The sequence below is a fragment of the Molossus molossus genome, unplaced genomic scaffold, assembly GCF_014108415.1.
Source record: "Molossus molossus isolate mMolMol1 unplaced genomic scaffold, mMolMol1.p scaffold_m16_p_10, whole genome shotgun sequence".
In the NCBI taxonomy this organism is placed as follows: Eukaryota; Metazoa; Chordata; class Mammalia; order Chiroptera; family Molossidae; genus Molossus; species Molossus molossus.
This window is the reverse complement of record NW_023425345.1, coordinates 43,018,556-43,036,304: the sequence shown is the minus strand read 5'-3', so window position 1 is coordinate 43,036,304 and position 17,749 is coordinate 43,018,556. Positions and strand designations below refer to the sequence as shown.

Genomic DNA, 17,749 nt, shown 5'->3' with positions numbered 1-17,749 from the left:
GTTATACATTTAAAAAGTATTTTCCACTCCTGGCCAAAAGATTGAAACTGGATTAAATTCATTCCGATTTAAAACCGTGAGTTACTGTTTGTTTCATTAGTGATTCAACTTTGAAACTAACACTTTCCACTGTTCTCATTTCAGATTACTGGATCCTGTGTAATTAAAGGATTTCTCGAAAGTGTAAGCCAAGATTTGTTTTTTGTTTTTTTAACTGTTATCATTTGCAGCTATTCTTCTGGGTCAGTAAAGAATATTTTGACATTCTGCCATCAAAGTTGAGCTCCACTGTAATTTTTATCTCTAACAACAATTTGGTACACTATGTTTTGCATTACTAGGTTCTTACACATGGTCTTATGGTCTTTTGCTACCTAGAATATATTACATTTCAGGATAGGGACCAGGTATATGCTTTTTTGTATAAATTGGAAAAATATGGTAACTGGAAATGTTGGAGCCCTCTTACCACTTTGAGGGAAGTCAGCAGAAGGCAAAACTAACACACTTAGAATGGAAGAATGGAGAAAAGGATAAAATTTGTATCTTTGATATCATTTTTCAAAGACCAGTCATAGCATTCCTGATGCTTACCTACGGACATTGATTTATGCAATAAGGCATTTCTGTAGTGTATAAGACAGTTTTGAGAGTGGAGTTTCTGTTACTCAGAACTGAAACCATCTAAATACTGATACAGTATTTATAGAATACTTTTTTAGAAGAGAGAACTGATAGAACTTCCTTTATAGAAGAGAGAACTGATGCTTAGAGAAAATAAGTAAGTTGCTCAAGGTCACATAGTCAGGTCACATAGTCAAGTAAGTAGCAGAGTAAAGATATAAACTTGGGTTTTTCTGGCTACAACATCTATGCTTACTCTCTCTCCCTCCAACTATTTATCTACTTAACAGAACTCTTTCCCTATTCTTGTTATTAATGCCATGTTCTTCATTCCTGCTATTGTTTTTGCTTCCCTTTTTCTCAGAGTAAGGAGTATTCCTCTTCCTACCTATGGCTATGTTAGTTTCTCCCCCTAATGATCTTGTTCTTTATTTGCCTTTTTTGGGACTTTGCTTTACCAATCATTCAAGCTCTTGAATTGGTGTCTCCTTTTCCCTCCAGCTTCTAGAGAGAGAAACATTGATTGGTTGTCTCCTGGAAGCCCCTCAACAGGGGATCGAACAAGCAACCTGATTATGTGCCCTGAATGGGAATCAGATCTGCCACCTTTGGGTGTACAGAATCATGCTCCAACCACACCGGCCTGGGCCATCCTTTCTCTTGAAGCTATTCTCTCCTTTACTATATATTTCTAGAAAATGCAGTGTATGTTTGCTATTTCCACAAATTTCCTCTTAATTGGAATTGCTCTCTAAAAAAACTCTGAGGGGAAGAGGTATTGCAACGTTCTCACCCAAAGGAAGAGGTGATATTTTGTTGTGTTACAGGCACTGTTCCTAGCTGGGTCATGGTGATTAGTAGGTAGGGTCAATGTGCGTTAAAACATTATCTATTCCTCATGCTTCCTTGTGTTTCCTTCTCCCTGTTTCCCTACTGTAAGCAAATCCAGGTAGCGCATTGTCCATTAGAGCATGCTGACCATCCTTTCTTCTTACGTCCAGTCCTGCTTCTCTCATTCCATCTCATTCCTCCATCTCCTTAGAACAAGTCAAAAAAGAGCAAGATTGCCCTGGTCAGTTTGGCTCAGAAGTTAGAGTGTCAGCCTGTGGTCCAGAGAGACCTGGGTTCGATTCCCGCTAAGGGCGTGTGCCTCGGTTGCAGTTTGTCCTGGCCCTGGTTGGGTCATGTGGGTGGCAACCACTCTATGTGTCCCTTTCACGTCGATGCATCTCTCTCTCTCTCTCTCTCCCTCCCACTCTATCTGAACAAAATATCGAAAGGTGTCCTCGGGTGAGGATAAAACAAAACAAAACAAAAAACAACAAAGGGCAAGATTTGGGGAGAACTACTAGGCACATGTTATACCTCATCCAAGCCATGGAATCCACACTTATCTTTGCACCCATTGACAATATAATATGTTTATTCAGATGTTGCTAGTGTGCATTATATGTAGAAAAAATGAAGACTATCCATAGGGCAGGATTTTGGCATTACTGGGTTTCTGAACATAATATCATCAAAGCAACATTCTGACTCGCAGCAGTCACTATTGACTTTCTTCTCTCTCCCCCTCCACCCAGTTTTACTGTGGTATGATTGACAAATAAAATTATATATATTTAAGGTGTGCAATGTGATGTTTTTACATACATATACACTATGAAATTATTACTGCAATAAAGCTAATTAGAATATCCATCTCACATAGTTATCTTTTTTTTTTTTTTTACAAATAAGAACATTTACAATCCACTAGCAAATTTCAAGCATACAAAATTTAATGAACAATTAACTATAGCATCATGATCTACATTAATTAGGTCTTAACCATTGACTTTCTAATAGTCAAATTCAATGATTCAGTGATTCCATGTTTTATGTTCTTTACTTTCTATGCAATATATTTGATTCTCTTGGCCATTTCCCACTTCTTTACATGCTTTACTTGGTTTCTATGCCGTGTTATTTTACTAGTTACTTACGATAACTCAAATCTATTGCCTTTATTACCCAATATTTACTTGCCTGTCTTCTGGAAAAGTAGTACCCTATATTTTTTTGTCAGAATCCCCTAACAATCTCAGCCTGTATGATATACTTCCACTGAGAGTTCAAGGTGTAGACACTGATTGGCCTTCATCCGATCGTCAAACCGCAGTTGTCCAGCTACCGTTATCAGATCAAGGATGGACACATAATTAACAGGACCAGTTAGATACAATAAGAAGTTTTCTAGGGCTGCAGAGAAAGAAGCTCTTTCTCTCTCTTCAGACATGGGTGGAATGGGATACAGAGAATGAAGACTATTTTAACCATTTGGCCACCACATGAAATTTGAGAATGGAGCCGAAGTAGCAAGAAGCAGAGTGGAGAGATGGAACAAAGTCTCTCTCCTCTTGAACATCCTGGTCTTTGAGTCCCATATCCTGCTGTGCTTGAAACCAGTTTACTATAAACTTTTCAGAGATAAGAGCCAATAAATCCTCCCTCTCTGCTATGATTTTTGATTTGGGTTTAACCAGTTTGATTTGGATGTTCTTTCTTTTGCAATTGAAACAATACAAAACTAAACAAAACAATCTCCCTATTTTACTGTATACATATAAATGCACAGAGAAAGTTCTGAACAGATTCATTTCAAAGCAGTAGGAGCAATGAGACTTTTATGGTGGAAGAGATGATTGAGAAGGAATTTCTGTGTTATCTTTATTGTTGACTGCTTTCCAACAAGGATGCATTTCTTGTGAAAATAAAATAAATATCCACCAAATACAAAACCAGCACTCTGCCTGCAACCCCACCATACCCTCTCAACCACCACCACAACTTGCATTGAATTAATGACGAATATCCTTACCTGTAGCAGTGTAACTAAAACCCTTCTCTCTCTTTTTTCTCTTTTATACAGTGGGCCCTTAGTGTTCCTGGAGGTTGTAAAGCAAATGTACTTAAAACTGGGGCTTTTGTCCTCATCTTGCAAACCAACAACAATGCTTATAATTATTATTTACTCAGCAATAGCAATTAGTTATATTTCAAAATACCTTTTCATGCTTACTCTAGTTAATAAGTGGTTGCTACCATTATATTCTTTGCAAATGAGAAAACAAGGCAGAAACAAATGGAATAGTTTGTCGAAAGTTGTAGAGTGAAACAGTGATAGTGATGGGACTCATGTCTATTTTCAGCTGATGGGTGGTCCATCATCTGCAGTTGGGGCAGGCTTCGGGAATCCTATTTTAGATTCATGCTGTGGTGCTAAATTGAATTTGGCTCCCTCCATGGGCGAAGAAGAACTGTTACACTCTCGAAGCCGTCTTTCTATGTCATATTTGTTTTCAGATATAACCTGATTGTAAGTATTTAAATGCCCTGATAATATGGAGCAGAACCATTGAAGTAGTTTAGTGTTCTGTTACACAAAGTTGAATTTCCAACAAGGGATGCTCAGGAGGCAAGGTGTTCGCTACACGTGCTAGGAATAAAAGGCAGTTTGTTTCATCTCAAGGAGAGAAGAACTGTCAACACTACCAGCTGATTTCATCCGTAGAGCCTTTCTCGGCAGAAGCGGTGAACCGGCTCATCACCAGGTGGCGCAGTTTTACTATGTAGGCATGGAAAAGGCGACCTCACCTGAATATTTTCAGACTGAACATTAAGGAGTTCATTGCTTTCAGAAACTAGAAGCTCTCTTTGATTAACTGATCCCAGAGAATGATGATACAGCCTTGATTTGAAGCCACACAATAAGTTGAAAAAGTTAAGCCCTCTGAGCTCATTAATTTCTTTTTTCTTGTTGCTGGAAAGTGCTATGTTGTGGGATATAATCATGGCCGATAATCCAAATAAAAGCAATTTTGACAAATACTAGTATAAACCGAAATGACAGAATCCTTTTAAGAGAAGAAAGTTTTGGACTACATGAAAATAGGCCTGAGGCTAAGAAATCTTTTGCTGAAATGAAAGTACGGAAACAGTACGGAATACAATCATATAATGCTTTATCTTCTGCCCTCAGCCTGAAGAATGAAAGCAAGTCAGAGAGTCAAAGTCATGTTTCCCTTCTGAAGTGGAACTGTATGGAATGATTTATAAATGACTTAAATCAAAGGGAGGAAAAAAATAATAAAGGGCAATTAACTCAACAATTAAAAAAAAAAACTGCTCACAAAAATGTTTTACTTTGTTTGAAGCAAATTAAGCAATTCAAAGTGGCCCTACAAATGGAGAGAAACAGTGGGGATTTCTCAGGGGGAGAAGACAGCCTTCCTTTTGGTGAGCTTGTGGGGGCGGGGGAGAGGTGAAGATTGCCTATTAAATCACAAATCTGATTCTTGGGTTTACTTTCTACCACTGGGAACTACCTGGTTTTACAAGAGTAAAATGTATGAATGTGAATTTTGTTTTCCATACCAGGGATCCATAGAAGGAGCTCTGGGATTCACCTGGATAGATACATGATCTCTGTCCTCAAAGAATCATGTGCTTAAAAGAAGCATAAATTGAGGAGGGACTAACATTGAGAGGAAACTCATTATACAAATAGAAGAACGCAGTCCTAAATTGCTCCACAATAAACTCATTTATGTCATAATATTATAAAGTGAAGGGTACTTGCTATGTGCCACACCAAGATTTTTTTTCCGGGCCCTTTCCAGCCATGGCCAGACCCAGGTTGGCAGAAGATGGCTCAAGGATGTTTTCAAGTGTTCTCTTCCGAGCCTCCCAAACCGTGAAATCATTGTAGCCTGTTTCTCAGGTGTGGAAACCTGTCGCCTGGCATTCCCACTTTGGCCTGCTTCCCAGCAGCAGTCCCCAGGCCAGGATTAATTCCTTAGAGACGCAAGAACCCTAAATGAAAGGAGCCTAGATCAGAGGTTGCCCTCGACCTGGGGGCGGGGTCCGGAGCTGGCTGAGCCTGGCCCTGCCCAGGAGGGGCGGAGTATCGCCAGGCTTTGCCCCGCTGGTCCCAGGCTGCACGTGACTAGAGGCCCCGCCTCCCGCCCGCTCCGCTACGCCAGCTCGGCAGGCGCGGGGCGTGAGTCTCGAGTGAGACCCGCCAGGCTCCAACTCTGCAGCGCCGGAGCTCGGCGGGCAGCAACTTTCTACCCCGGAGCGGCCACGGCGGCGGCGGCTGCCGGGGCATCCGGAGCGGCAACTGGGAGGAGGAAGGCGGCGGCGGTTGCTCCTGCCAGTGCAGGCTGTCCAGCCCTTCGGGACCGCCGGCCCGCGGAGCCTCGTCCCCCCGGGAAGCCCCGGGCCCCTGCTGCCCTATGTCCCGCAAGGCGAGCGAGAATGTGGAGTACACGCTGCGGAGTCTGAGCAGCCTCAAGGGCGAGCGGCGCAGGAAGCAGCAGGAGCCGGACGCGGCGAGCGCGGCCGGGGAGCGCAGCCTCCTGGCGGCCGCCGAGTCGAGCAGCAGCCTGCAGAGTGCGGGCGCGGGCGGCGGCGGCGTCGGGGACCTGGAGCGCGCGGCGCGGCAGCAGTTCCAGCAGGACGAGACCCCCGCCTTCGTGTACGTGGTGGCGGTCTTCTCCGCGCTGGGCGGCTTCCTGTTCGGCTATGACACCGGCGTGGTGTCGGGGGCTATGCTGCTGCTCAAGCGGCAGCTCAGCCTGGACGCGCTGTGGCAGGAGCTGCTGGTGTCCAGCACGGTGGGGGCGGCCGCCGTCTCGGCGCTGGCCGGCGGGGCCCTCAACGGCGTCTTCGGTCGCCGCGCCGCCATCCTGCTGGCCAGTGCCCTCTTCACCGCCGGCTCCGCGGTCCTGGCCGCGGCGAACAACAAGGAGACCCTGCTCGCCGGCCGCGTGGTTGTAGGGCTTGGCATCGGTGAGTTCGGCATCGGGGAAGGGCAGCCGAGGGTCCCTGGCGTCATCGCCCTTGACCCTGGTTCCTGCGCTCCTTCTGCTCCTTCGGGGTCCCTGTCGGGTCTTGCCAGGTCCAAGAATACGCCCTCCACTTACCGGGAGAGAGCCCATTTCAGTCCCACCTCCAAGGCTCCCGCGAGGGTTAGGGGTGGGGTTGGGTGGGTTGCTGTAGTCTCCCTCGAGCCCACGTGGAATCTTCGTTCGCCCACGAACAAGTGCATCTGCGTGATGGTTGCCTCTCTGAGCACCTGCAAGAACCCCGCTCATCACCGGCTTTTTCCTTGATCCAGCCCTACCTGATGCTGCTCCACAGCTTAAGAGGGAGGATCTCCCTACTTTCCTGCATTGTCTGGCTTTGTTTCACTACTGGTAGCTCCTTTCCTTTTCTGGGATTCCAAACTTCGGACCCAATCCACTTAAAGGCACAGTACGTAAATTTTAAAGTAAAGTAATTCTGGACTCAAAAACTGTTCTTTGCCGCCCCTTCTCTTTCCTTCTCTGGTCATTTATCTTTAGGTGGGCTATAATTTTTCTTTCTTTTACTTTTTGCATAACCTTTTGCTTTCATCTTTTCTCCAAATGAATTCCTTGCTTCCCCTTTTTTTCTATCTTTTCCTTTAAATCCATATTCACCCTTTCTTTCTCTCTCTCTCTCTCTCTCTCTCTCTCCTCTCCTGCCTGCCTTCTGGGAACCAAATTATCTATTAAAGGTCATGTTCACTTCCTAAATTCATTTAGGAGTTACTCCCTCTGTGGATAAATGCCCAGCAAGATAGATATTTGCAATTTACTTCAAAACTAAGGGATTAAGGTTCCCCTGGCATTGATTTTTCACCCTGGTTGCCGAGCAGGGGAAGTACAATTGGCGAGTTCTTGGCACACAGAAGCTCTTTGGAATGTGGTCAGTATTATTAGAAAGTACTTTTGAGGGAAAGTGGGGGGTTGAAACTTCAGTCTCACTGGTAGTTTTTCTAAGACACACTACTGATGCTTTTCAAATGTTGCATTTCCTAATTCAGTTTTTGTTTCCTGTAGGGTGCATTTGATGTATTTCTTCCCTATGGCCGGCTTGATGAAAGCCCTTTCAACCTGGGCTCCTGATGATCTGTCCATTCACCACTTGTCTGACATTTATGCTATTCACCTCTTCTCTGTAGGCTCTCAGAGGAAGTGAGCCCCATTTAGACAACTCTACACATAGGCACTGTTACCCTAAATACCAGCTCACTGCACTTTATATCCCAATGCTGTCACTACTGATCTCCCTCTAGTTTGTTTATGGTACTGTTAATTACTGAAGCAGGGCAGGGCTCTCAGTAAAATGTTAAGTGGGCCCATTAAAGTCCAAAATGACCAAAAGGACTGCTGAAGTGAAACCTCATTTATAGGGTGCCTTCAGAACCCATCAACAAATAACCTGGTGTTAAAGTCAAATGTGCAGGATTCTTTTTCCCCACATTTTCTGCGTAGGGCACCTAGACCACTTTATTTGTTTCTTCTGACACAAATAACAATTTTAGGTAGCAAGATTTCTTCAGTGAGACTGAATCTTATATGTAATTTTGAGGGTGAATGATTTGCAGAGATCTCTAAAGGAAGCTTCCTAGTGTTTAACTGTGGCAAGTACTGGGTATTTGGATATTATGTTGACTATTGTATCTGATTGGAAAGTTGAGCCGCTGTTGTGTGGAAGGATCCTTTCCAGATGTTGTTAGCAGAATGGTGAGGAGTGTTTATATTCCAGTAAGGTGGCAGGGTGGGATCAAAGCAGGATAGGACTTGCTGAGCTCCATAAGAAAGGGCTGTCAGGGCTGATAAATTAAAAAAGGTTAAGGTTACCCTGGACAGAGGAAAAGCCAGAAGCTTTTCCTGATTGAAATGGTATGTTGCTAAGTAGTATTTTAACAATGGAAATGAGGAAAGGGCCTTCTCTGCCAGGAAATGAATGAAGAAAGGAAAGCATAGAGCATGCTTGGGTATCAGGTTGGAGGCCACAAGGATGAAGCAGGAAGTAGGATTGGAAAGGGTGGTGTGCAGGAACTGTGGATGCACGCCTCTGTGTCTCAGCCTGGTCCTGTGGCACCTGGGCTGCTTGCTTGACTGTGTACCCAGTTGGGACATAGTCCTAATTCAATCCTGGTGAATCCTATGCCACTCCTGGGGAAAACACCCCTTAGAATAGAACCCCTGATCATAAAACCTTTTCACTTATAAAATGACTTTTTGTTTGTTTGTTTGTTTGTTTGTTTGTTAATCCTCACCCTATGGTATTTTATCCATTGATTTTTAGAGAGAGTGGAAGGGAGGGAGGGAGTTGGGTAGAGGGGAGAGAAACATCGATGAGATAGACATACATCTATCTGTTGCCTCCTGCACAGCCCCTACTGGGGCCAAGATTGAACCTGCAACCCAGGTTCGTGCCCTTGACCAGAATCAAACCGGTGACCCTTCAGGGCGTGGGCCGACGCTCTAACCATTGAGCGACACCAGCCAGGGCCAAATGAGGAATTTTTTAAGGTCATAAACAGGCTTTGAAATATGCCACATTGAACAGCAGCACATTTCAGATTAGGATCTATGTGAAGGATATAATTGTACATATAAAATCCTTAAAATTCACAGATTACTAACCTCCTAAAAGAGAAGTCACAAGAATTATTTTTAGCTTCAGGAAATGGATTTAGGGACACTAAATCAGTTTTGTTTGTTTGATACACTAAATCTGGGTTAATTTCATATGTTACTGTATTTTTCTGTTCTTTTTGATACTTAGTTAATGTTGACAAGTATGTAGTGATAATTTCTTTCTTTTGCAAATTTACCTGTGGCCAATATAAGGCCCACCAGGGACAGGTTTTTTTTGTTTGTTTTGCTTTTCACTGATGTATTCCTAGCCCATAGGAAGCACTTGTTAAATAAATGAATTAAATGAATGACTAGTAAGCAGAAATATTAAAATAATTTCATTGCTGTTAAGGTACCACTCTAAATTAGGATTTTTTTTTAATAGTGTATTATAAAATATTTGAATGGGCATCTAAGGGTTGTGGTTTGTAACAATTTAATGAAATCATTTTTTTAATACAACAAATGATAATTAAACTTCCATTATTGATTTTGTCAGATTTGAAGTAGGCAATAATTAGATTGAAATGCCACCCTGGAAGTTTTTATTCTCTAATGCAACAGAGAGACCATCCACAAACAATTGAAATGCAGCCGAGGTTTCTCTTATATGCCAAGGGACACCCAGAAGAGTGGGCAGTTGATTCTTTTGGGCAGGGGGTAAGTAGAACACAGTAATAAGGAGGCTTTACAGAAACAGAATTATTTAAATTGGGGTTTGAAGGGTGAGTAGGAGTTCAACAGATGTAGAGGGAGCTGGGAAAGGAACTCATATTTAGTGCTTTAGCATGTACTGCCAATGCTGCTGTTACTTGACACATTTCTCATTTAATCCTTGGACTCTTTGAAATAGGTGTGAAACAGGTCCCCTGATGCTGGATGTGGAAATAGCCTACAGCAGTTGAATGACAAGGTGACTCATACAAAGTCAAGATTAAAAAAACAAAACCTCTTTCTGTTACCACACTGTGCTTTTAAGGTAGAGTGAAGGCGCAGAAAAATCCAAGCAATATTTGAAGTGCAGAGTGAAGTGTGCCCGTGGGGTGGTCATGAGACTGCAGTGAGTTTTTTTGTGTGGAAGAGGATTGGTAAGCTGAATAGGGTTTATTTGGCCATGCCTGTGCAGGGCCAGTCATAGGAGTTTTTTTAGTTATAAATGATGTGATCAGATTAAATATCCCTTGGATTTGATCCCCACCACCACCATTCTGCTTTTAAACTCTACTTTATTCCCAAAGCTCATGCCTCTGTGAATAGCGTAGTTGAGAAATCCTTGGCTGAGATAGTTATTACAGGGTGGGTAAAGCATAGCATGTGGCCATGAATTTCTTGAATCGGAAGAGTCGGTGGTCCTTCATCAGAAACCTCTCAAAAAGTTGAGTGTAGTTGTTAATCTGTATTAAATGAGGCATGTAATAACGGAAGCATCTGAAATCAGGGGTATTTGTATTAGTTTTACTTTAAGGGTTTCGTTTCCTTGGTGAGTTACAACAAAATCAGCTTATCGAGGGCCTGTTTTGAATAGCGCAATACTTTAAGTTTTTGGTTTCATTGGAAGTTCTTTTGGTTCATTGGGTTCTGCTCTTATCCTTGACTTGAGTCCTGGGACCAGACTATGGTCTCTGTCCTACTACCATTGCCACTCAAACTTTTTAAACCGAAGACTTGAATTTCAAATAGAACACAGTGGGAAGGAAGAAAATTTCCTCTTCTGGGTTTCAGTTGTCCTAATCATTATACGCGAGACATTAGATTAACAAAACAAAGTGAAATTTAGTTGCATAGGTATGTATGGGAACCCCACATACATACATGAGTCAGACATCCCACATACACAAGAAGTTTAGAAATAGCTAAAATGAGATGCGTCCGGCATTTGGAGTTAATGAGGTAAGGCACCTTGGGGCTTCAGAGCAGAGGACGGGCACTAGAAGGGCACAAGAAGAGCAGATATTCAATAATTAGAGGGGTGCCCTGTCCTGTGGATAAGTCATTAAAAAATTATCTCTGGCAATACCTCTTAGTATGGCAAGACCCTAATTTAAATTCTTTAAAGAAGAGCCCGGCCGGTGTGGCTCAGTGGATTGAGTGTTGTCCTATGGACTGAGAGGTCCCAGTTCGATTCCTGGTCTGTCAGGGCACATGCCCGAGTTGTGGGCTCCATCCCGAGTGGGGGGTGTGCAGGAAGCAGCCAATAGATGTTTCTCTCTCATGTTGATATTTCTCTCTTTCTCTCTCTCCCCCCTTTTCTCTGTCTAAAAAATAATAATAATAAAAAACATATTTAAGAAATAAAATTTAAAATAAATTCTTTACAGAAGAGGTAAAAGTTTCTCTCGAGCCTCCGGGTCTTGATTGCCTCCAGCTCAAAATAATTCACATGTCAAAGTGGCTCATGTTGGGGAGGCCTGTTCTGAGCCTCTTCAACACTGGTTTGCAGGCCCAAAACTTACTGTGTTTTACAGGGTAATATTATTATTATTTTGTCCTTTACACACAGTCACCTATTGGAAGTTTTGTTTAGCAGTATTGTACCTGTAATCAAATTTCCTAGGTGTGGTTGGATGAGGGTAGTAATTTGAGTTTGCAGTTTTGCTTTATTTGACTGTTATCTGGTACCTGGTGTGTCTCATGCATAATGCATGCTACAAGGTGTCCAGAAAGGGCAAACCACAAGAACTTAGTACTGTTGTCACTGTCAGCACATGCATACTCAGAAAGCAAGCGGTTTAATTTAGCCCTTTCTCCATGGTGTTAGCATTTACTTGACTGCTCATTTTAAGCAATGAATTAGTGCCTGTGTAGGGAACATCAAGAAGTCTCTAAATGCAGATATTCAGTATTCAAAGCCTTTACTGAGAATCGACATGTTAATTGTATACAGCACTCAATTTGTTGAATTAATCTTAGATTTACATCAGTTTCTCCTGTCAGCCTCTGTTCCAGGGCTCCCTCTACTGGAACACAATTTGTAGCTGCATGTCGCAGCTTGTAGTTAGTATGGTATGGCCAAGTAATTCTTTTAAATATATCATATTTTCCCCCAAATAGCACTTTGAATTCTTATTCCTTAATGCAAAGCAAATGTAAAATCTTGTTTGATCAAAACATCATGAAGCCAATCAGAGAAAGACGAATATCACATGATCTCATTTATTTGTGAAATATAATGAACAAAATAAGCTGATGAACAAAATTGACTCAGAGACATAGGAGTAGGGTACAGTCCGGCCAATGTGGCTCAGTGGTTGAGTGTCAACCCATGCACCAGAAGGTCGCAGGTTCAATTCCTGATCAGGACACATGACCAGGTTGTGGGCCTGATCCCCAGTGGGGGTCATGCAGGAGGCAACCAATTGATATTCTCTCTCATTGATGTTTGTATCTCTCTCTCCCTCTCTCTCTCTCTAAAATCAATAAGGGAAAAAAAATTTAAAAAGTAAGGTACAGACTCACAAACCTCAGAAGGGGGGCGTTGGTGAGGGAAGAGATAAACCAAAGAACTTATATGCATATATGCATAATCAATGGACATAGACAACAATGTGGGGGGGGGGGTTGTAAGGAGGGTGACTATAGGGGAAAAGGAGAAACGTCTGTAAGAAAAATAAATTTGAAAAATCATGCAATTATGCATTAATGTGAAAAAAGAATTTCATTTGAGGTAAGTGTAGTTAGCCAGCAGATTTTTAAATAATCAACTAATGTTGTTGTTGTTTTTTCAATCAAGTTTGTTTTTTCTATCTCCCCCACCATGCCTTTCTTTCAGTTTCAACTTTTTTTTTTTAATCCTCACCTAAGGACATTTTTGCGTTTATCTTCAAATAGAGCGGGAGGGAGAGAGAGAAACATCGATGTGAGACACATTGACTGCCTACCAGCCACAAGACCCCAACTGTGGCCGGGGACAAACTGCAACCGAGGCACATGCCCTTAGCGGGAACCAAACCGGGTCTCTCTGGACTGAGGGCTGATGCTCCAACCACTGAGCCAAACTGGCCAGGGCAGTTTCATCTTTTTTTAAAGTAAGATTTTTGTGTTGGATTTCTGCTCTCTACTGGTATGAAACTGGCATGTAAAGTAAAACTTCATTTGTTCCTCTATTTCCTTGTTTCATACTCATTAACAGTTTATGTGCCCTTGCCCTCCCCTTTCCTTTCTAGTGGCATTGATGTTGCAGAATGACAGTGAGGATTATGCCATAATTGTGTTTGTCCAGTAGTCACCCACCCATATTTCCTTTTTCTGTATTTTAAGCCCAAGGTAAGAATAAGTTGAATGACTTCACACTGATGACCTTGGCTTTGATACTTCTAATGATGTAGAACCTGCTGGTAGACCTCAAATAGCAAGTAGTCTTTGCCATCTTTGCTCAAAAGCATGAGAGACTATTTTTCCTTTCTTTTTCTGTTCCAACTGGTTTCCTTTATACATCTTTCCTGTCTACAACTCTTCATTTATTTATTTTTTAATTGTTGACAGTATTACAGATGTCCCCCATTTTCCCCCTTTTTGTTCCCCTCTACCCAGCCCCCACGCCACCCCAGGCCTCCCCCACACTATTGTCTGTGTCCATTGGTTATGCATATATGTATATATGTTTGTTCTTTCGTAAATCTCTTCCTGCCCCACCCCCTTCCCTCTGAGATTTGTCAGTCTGTTCCATGTCTCCATGTTGCTGGAAGTATTTTGTTCATCAGTTTATTTTATTCATTAGCTTCCACATATAAGTGAAATCATGTGATATTTGTCTTTCTCTAACTGGTTTATTTCACTTAGCATAATACTCTCCAGGTCCATCCATGCTGTTGCAGAGGGTGAGCTCCTTTTCTACAGCTGCGTAGTATTCCACTGTGTAAATGTACCACAGCTTTTTAATCCACTCCTATACTGATGGGCACTTGAGCTGTTTCCAGATCTTAGCTATAGGAAATAATGCTGTTGTGAACATAGGGGTACATAGATTCTTTTTGATTGAGATTTTGGGATTCTTAGGATATAGTCCCAGAAGTGGGATATTTTTTCATTTCTTCTTTTTTTTTCCATTGACCTTCAGAGGCAATAGTAGCAATACTTTTATTAAAAAGAAGAAGAAAAAAACTTCTGTTGTCATGAGCAAAACCTATACTCACCAGAAAACCTCAAAACCTTTTTTCCACATTTAAATTTTAATTTCCCTGAATGTAGAGAGCGGAAAAAATAGCCAAGTTTTCTAGCTATTCTAAATTGGTTGGGAGTACTGCATGCTTTATACTTGGCATTTTATTAAATATTAGCACCACTGTGTGGAATGGTGTGGTCTGGGATATGTGTCAAAGCCTCATGGCAGGACCCTCATTTCACTGCAGGGCCGAGCAGTGTAATGGGATCACTAGGGCCACCAGTAGTGGTGACAGTGGCATTCTCCGTTATCTGATTTCATTATCTCCCTGCCCTGCCCTGTGGGGAAATTTCAGCAGTTACTCTTCAAGGAGGAATGTGAATTGACAACCCATTTAGCTGCCAGTGTCCTGGAAATGGTATCACCTAGCGTTTGTTCAGTGTTCCTGTATGTCAGGCACACTTCTAAACATTTTGCATATATTTACATAGCCTTCATAGTAACCCAGGGACATAATACTATTGTTTTAAAGATGAAGATAATGAGCAGAAAGAGATGAAGTAACTTTCTCTTGGTCACAAAGCATCTGGTGGAGCCAGAGTTTGCCCAGAGAGGTCTGGCTCCGTAGTCTGCCCATGCTCCATGGCTCAGTGATGCTGACACTCGTCCCTGAAGCCAGCATCACTGTTCTTTGCCGTGATCTGTGATGTGGATGTGAATTTTAAAATACAAACTTTGAAAATGAGTTTTTTCTGAATATAGCCTTGGCATATCATGGCGTGACAACGAGAAAAGCAAAACTGGTTGGAACATTTCTTTGCTAACAGCTCGTGAACAGGGATGCCTATAATCAGGGCTGCTGTATGCACACCCCCAGAGCTCCATTCATACTGCGCTTGCCCTGGAGGGGGTGTATTCACACGGAACACAGCAGGACCTCCTGGAGTTGGACAGCACAGATACTGCCTATGATGCAGTGACTAAATTTTTTAAAAAATGCTATTTCTGCTTTTCCCTTTCAGCTCAGGATATTCTGTCTGCTTGGAATGTGCTCTTCCCATAACATTCTCTCTACCCCTCTCCCATAATCATTTACTGAGTGATGACTGCCGGGTGCTGGAGAGACAAGAATAAAAATAGTCCCTGTTCTTAGAAGACCTAAGACTACACGGGAAAGACAAACACATGAGGTTGTTAATCCTGCCGCAGAATTATCTGAAGGATGTTTACTACCCTTCCAGGTCTAGCCTTGTCAGGAAAGCTTTCTCAGTTGGCCTCTGCTAAATGTTAGCATATTCTCAGAACCACACATCTCAGGCATGTAACTGCCTTATTTTTTTACAGCCTATCTTTTTGGCCATGACTCCTGTCCCTGGTAGACCAGAAACATAGGGCTAGCTAGTCAGGTAGTCACCGTATTTATGTCCTCGCACTGCACTTGCCACCCTCCTGTTTATGTATTAAGCCCTGAAATGTGTAGCACACTAAAGAATGCATAAAAGTAGCACTCAACAGACCGTTGCTGTAGTTGGACACAAGAAACCTCAGGTGCACGGTTAACTCAGAAAGTGGAACACCTGGTGGTGATGGTTGAGGCCTCCAGGTCCTCACTGCCTGGGCCCATGCCCTGGCTGGCCACGTGCTACCTGCGTGACCGTGTCAAGTCTTGTACAGTATTTCAGTTTCCTCACCTGTAGAATAGAGATAATAGCCGCCTCAGGGTAGTTAGGATTAAATAAGTTAATATTTGTAAAGTGCTTTTATAGTGCCTGGCACCAATATTTATTAAGCATTCGCACATAAGCTGTGTAACCTTTGGCAGATTACCATGGTATGCTTGTTTCCACGTCCCTAGATGGAGTGTTATCATAGCACTTAGAAAATAAGGTTGTTGTAGAAACTAAATGAGCTGATGCATGTAAACATGCCTGGCCAGCAATAAATGGAAGCTCTTCTTATCAGGTGTAGCCATTTCAGTCTCCGCCGAAACACCTTTTTACAGTCATGGAAAATAAAATTATTATAAGTTTAATGCTTTTCATAACTAGTAACAGGTGAGTAAAAATTCTGTACATAAATTGAACAGTCAGACTTGGAAGACAGAATGAGTAATTAAAAAGTGCGGCAATACTCTGTCTTTCTAGTGGTCAGTTTATGTTATGTAAAACTCTGTGCCAGCCAGACAGGTGGAGTTTTGAATCTGGTCTTGAAGAAAGTAATAAACATAGGTTCTCTGAGAGAAGGGTACCTTTCTAGTGAGGGAAGGGGAGAGAGATCAGTGTAAAGCATAGGGGAGTTCACGGTTTTTCTTGGCTATGTAGAGGGGATGAATAAGAAAGTAGTAAAAATGTGAACCTATTTGTTAGAGTATTATCTTTGCTGGTGGTAAGGGACCGGTTGGACCTGTGATATTAGATCTGTCTTGTAATATTGTACATGCCAAGTTATAGACAAAAGAGTTCAGTTCCCAGTGGAAAAGATGTATCTGCCTTTGAAGAGGCAAAGAAAGAATAGTTCATCAAAAATTGAAAGTAATAGCTTTGGAATAAAAAGAATGTAATAATGGAAGCTTTCCTATAAAATTCCATTATCATATTTTTGGATTTAGTTTATGACTAAATAAACTAGTTTATGAGTTCAGGAACTCATTCCACACAACAGAGGGAGAACATTGGAAACTAAAATTGTGTGCCTAGTATTCAAGGACTAAACATTCACTATGTAATGTTTGGTTAGCAAGTGCTTGTAGTTTTGAAAGAAAATTATATAGTGACTGAAATGCATATAACAGTGACTTTCAAAGATTCTTGAAATGTAGGCATCATTTTAAGTTAATACCAGGGCAAAATTGGAAGCAGTTATTGCCATGTCTGCCTAATTCTAATATTTGCTCTGAAGTCACAAAGAAAACGGTTTCTAGCCCTGGCCGGTTTGGCTCAGCGGTTTGAGGGTTGGCCCGCGGACTGGAGAATCCCAGGCTCGGTTCCTACTAAGGGCATGTACCTCAGTTGCAGTTTTTCCCGGCCCCCGGTTGGGGGTTGTGCGGGTGGCAACCATTCAGCGTGTCTTTCTCACTTAGATGTTTCTCTCTCTCTCTCTCTTCCTCCCTCCCACTCTATCTGATGATAAATACAAAAGAAAAAGAGAACGGTTTCTAGATCCCCTCCCACCACTGTTTTTGGGTGGACAGGCAGTGTCAGTGTAACGTGGCCATCTGTGGCTTTGCAGGTGACACCGCATGTGTCTCAGGCACTATCTCAATGGTCACGCAGGGCCCACAGGCCTTCTGTATGTCTAGCGGTGGATCACTGAAATGAAAACATGCAATAATCACAAAACCAAAACTGTGACAGTCCTTTGTCATGCCTCTTGAAAGCAAGCTTGTTGGGAATTCTTATAAAATCTTTCATGATATTCACTCCTATCCTATACTTGGGAAATATTTAGGATTTTTCGGAGTTTACTATCCCTTCTTCTACTTGTTCATCTTTTTAAAATGATTTCTGATGTTAAAATTCATCCAGTATGT

General features: G+C 42.2%; 1 protein-coding gene across 1 annotated transcript in view; it reads left to right on the top strand.

Moving 5' to 3' along the window:
- Positions 1 to 5,623: 5,623 nt before the first annotated feature.
- The window catches only part of SLC2A13 (solute carrier family 2 member 13), a 322,426-nt gene continuing 310,300 nt past the window's right edge, over positions 5,624 to 17,749 (top strand). The window contains exon 1 of the mRNA XM_036252063.1: positions 5,624 to 6,456. Coding sequence (XP_036107956.1) covers positions 5,901 to 6,456 — 556 coding nt within the window. The 5' untranslated portion in view covers positions 5,624 to 5,900. The remainder of the gene's footprint in view (positions 6,457 to 17,749) is intronic.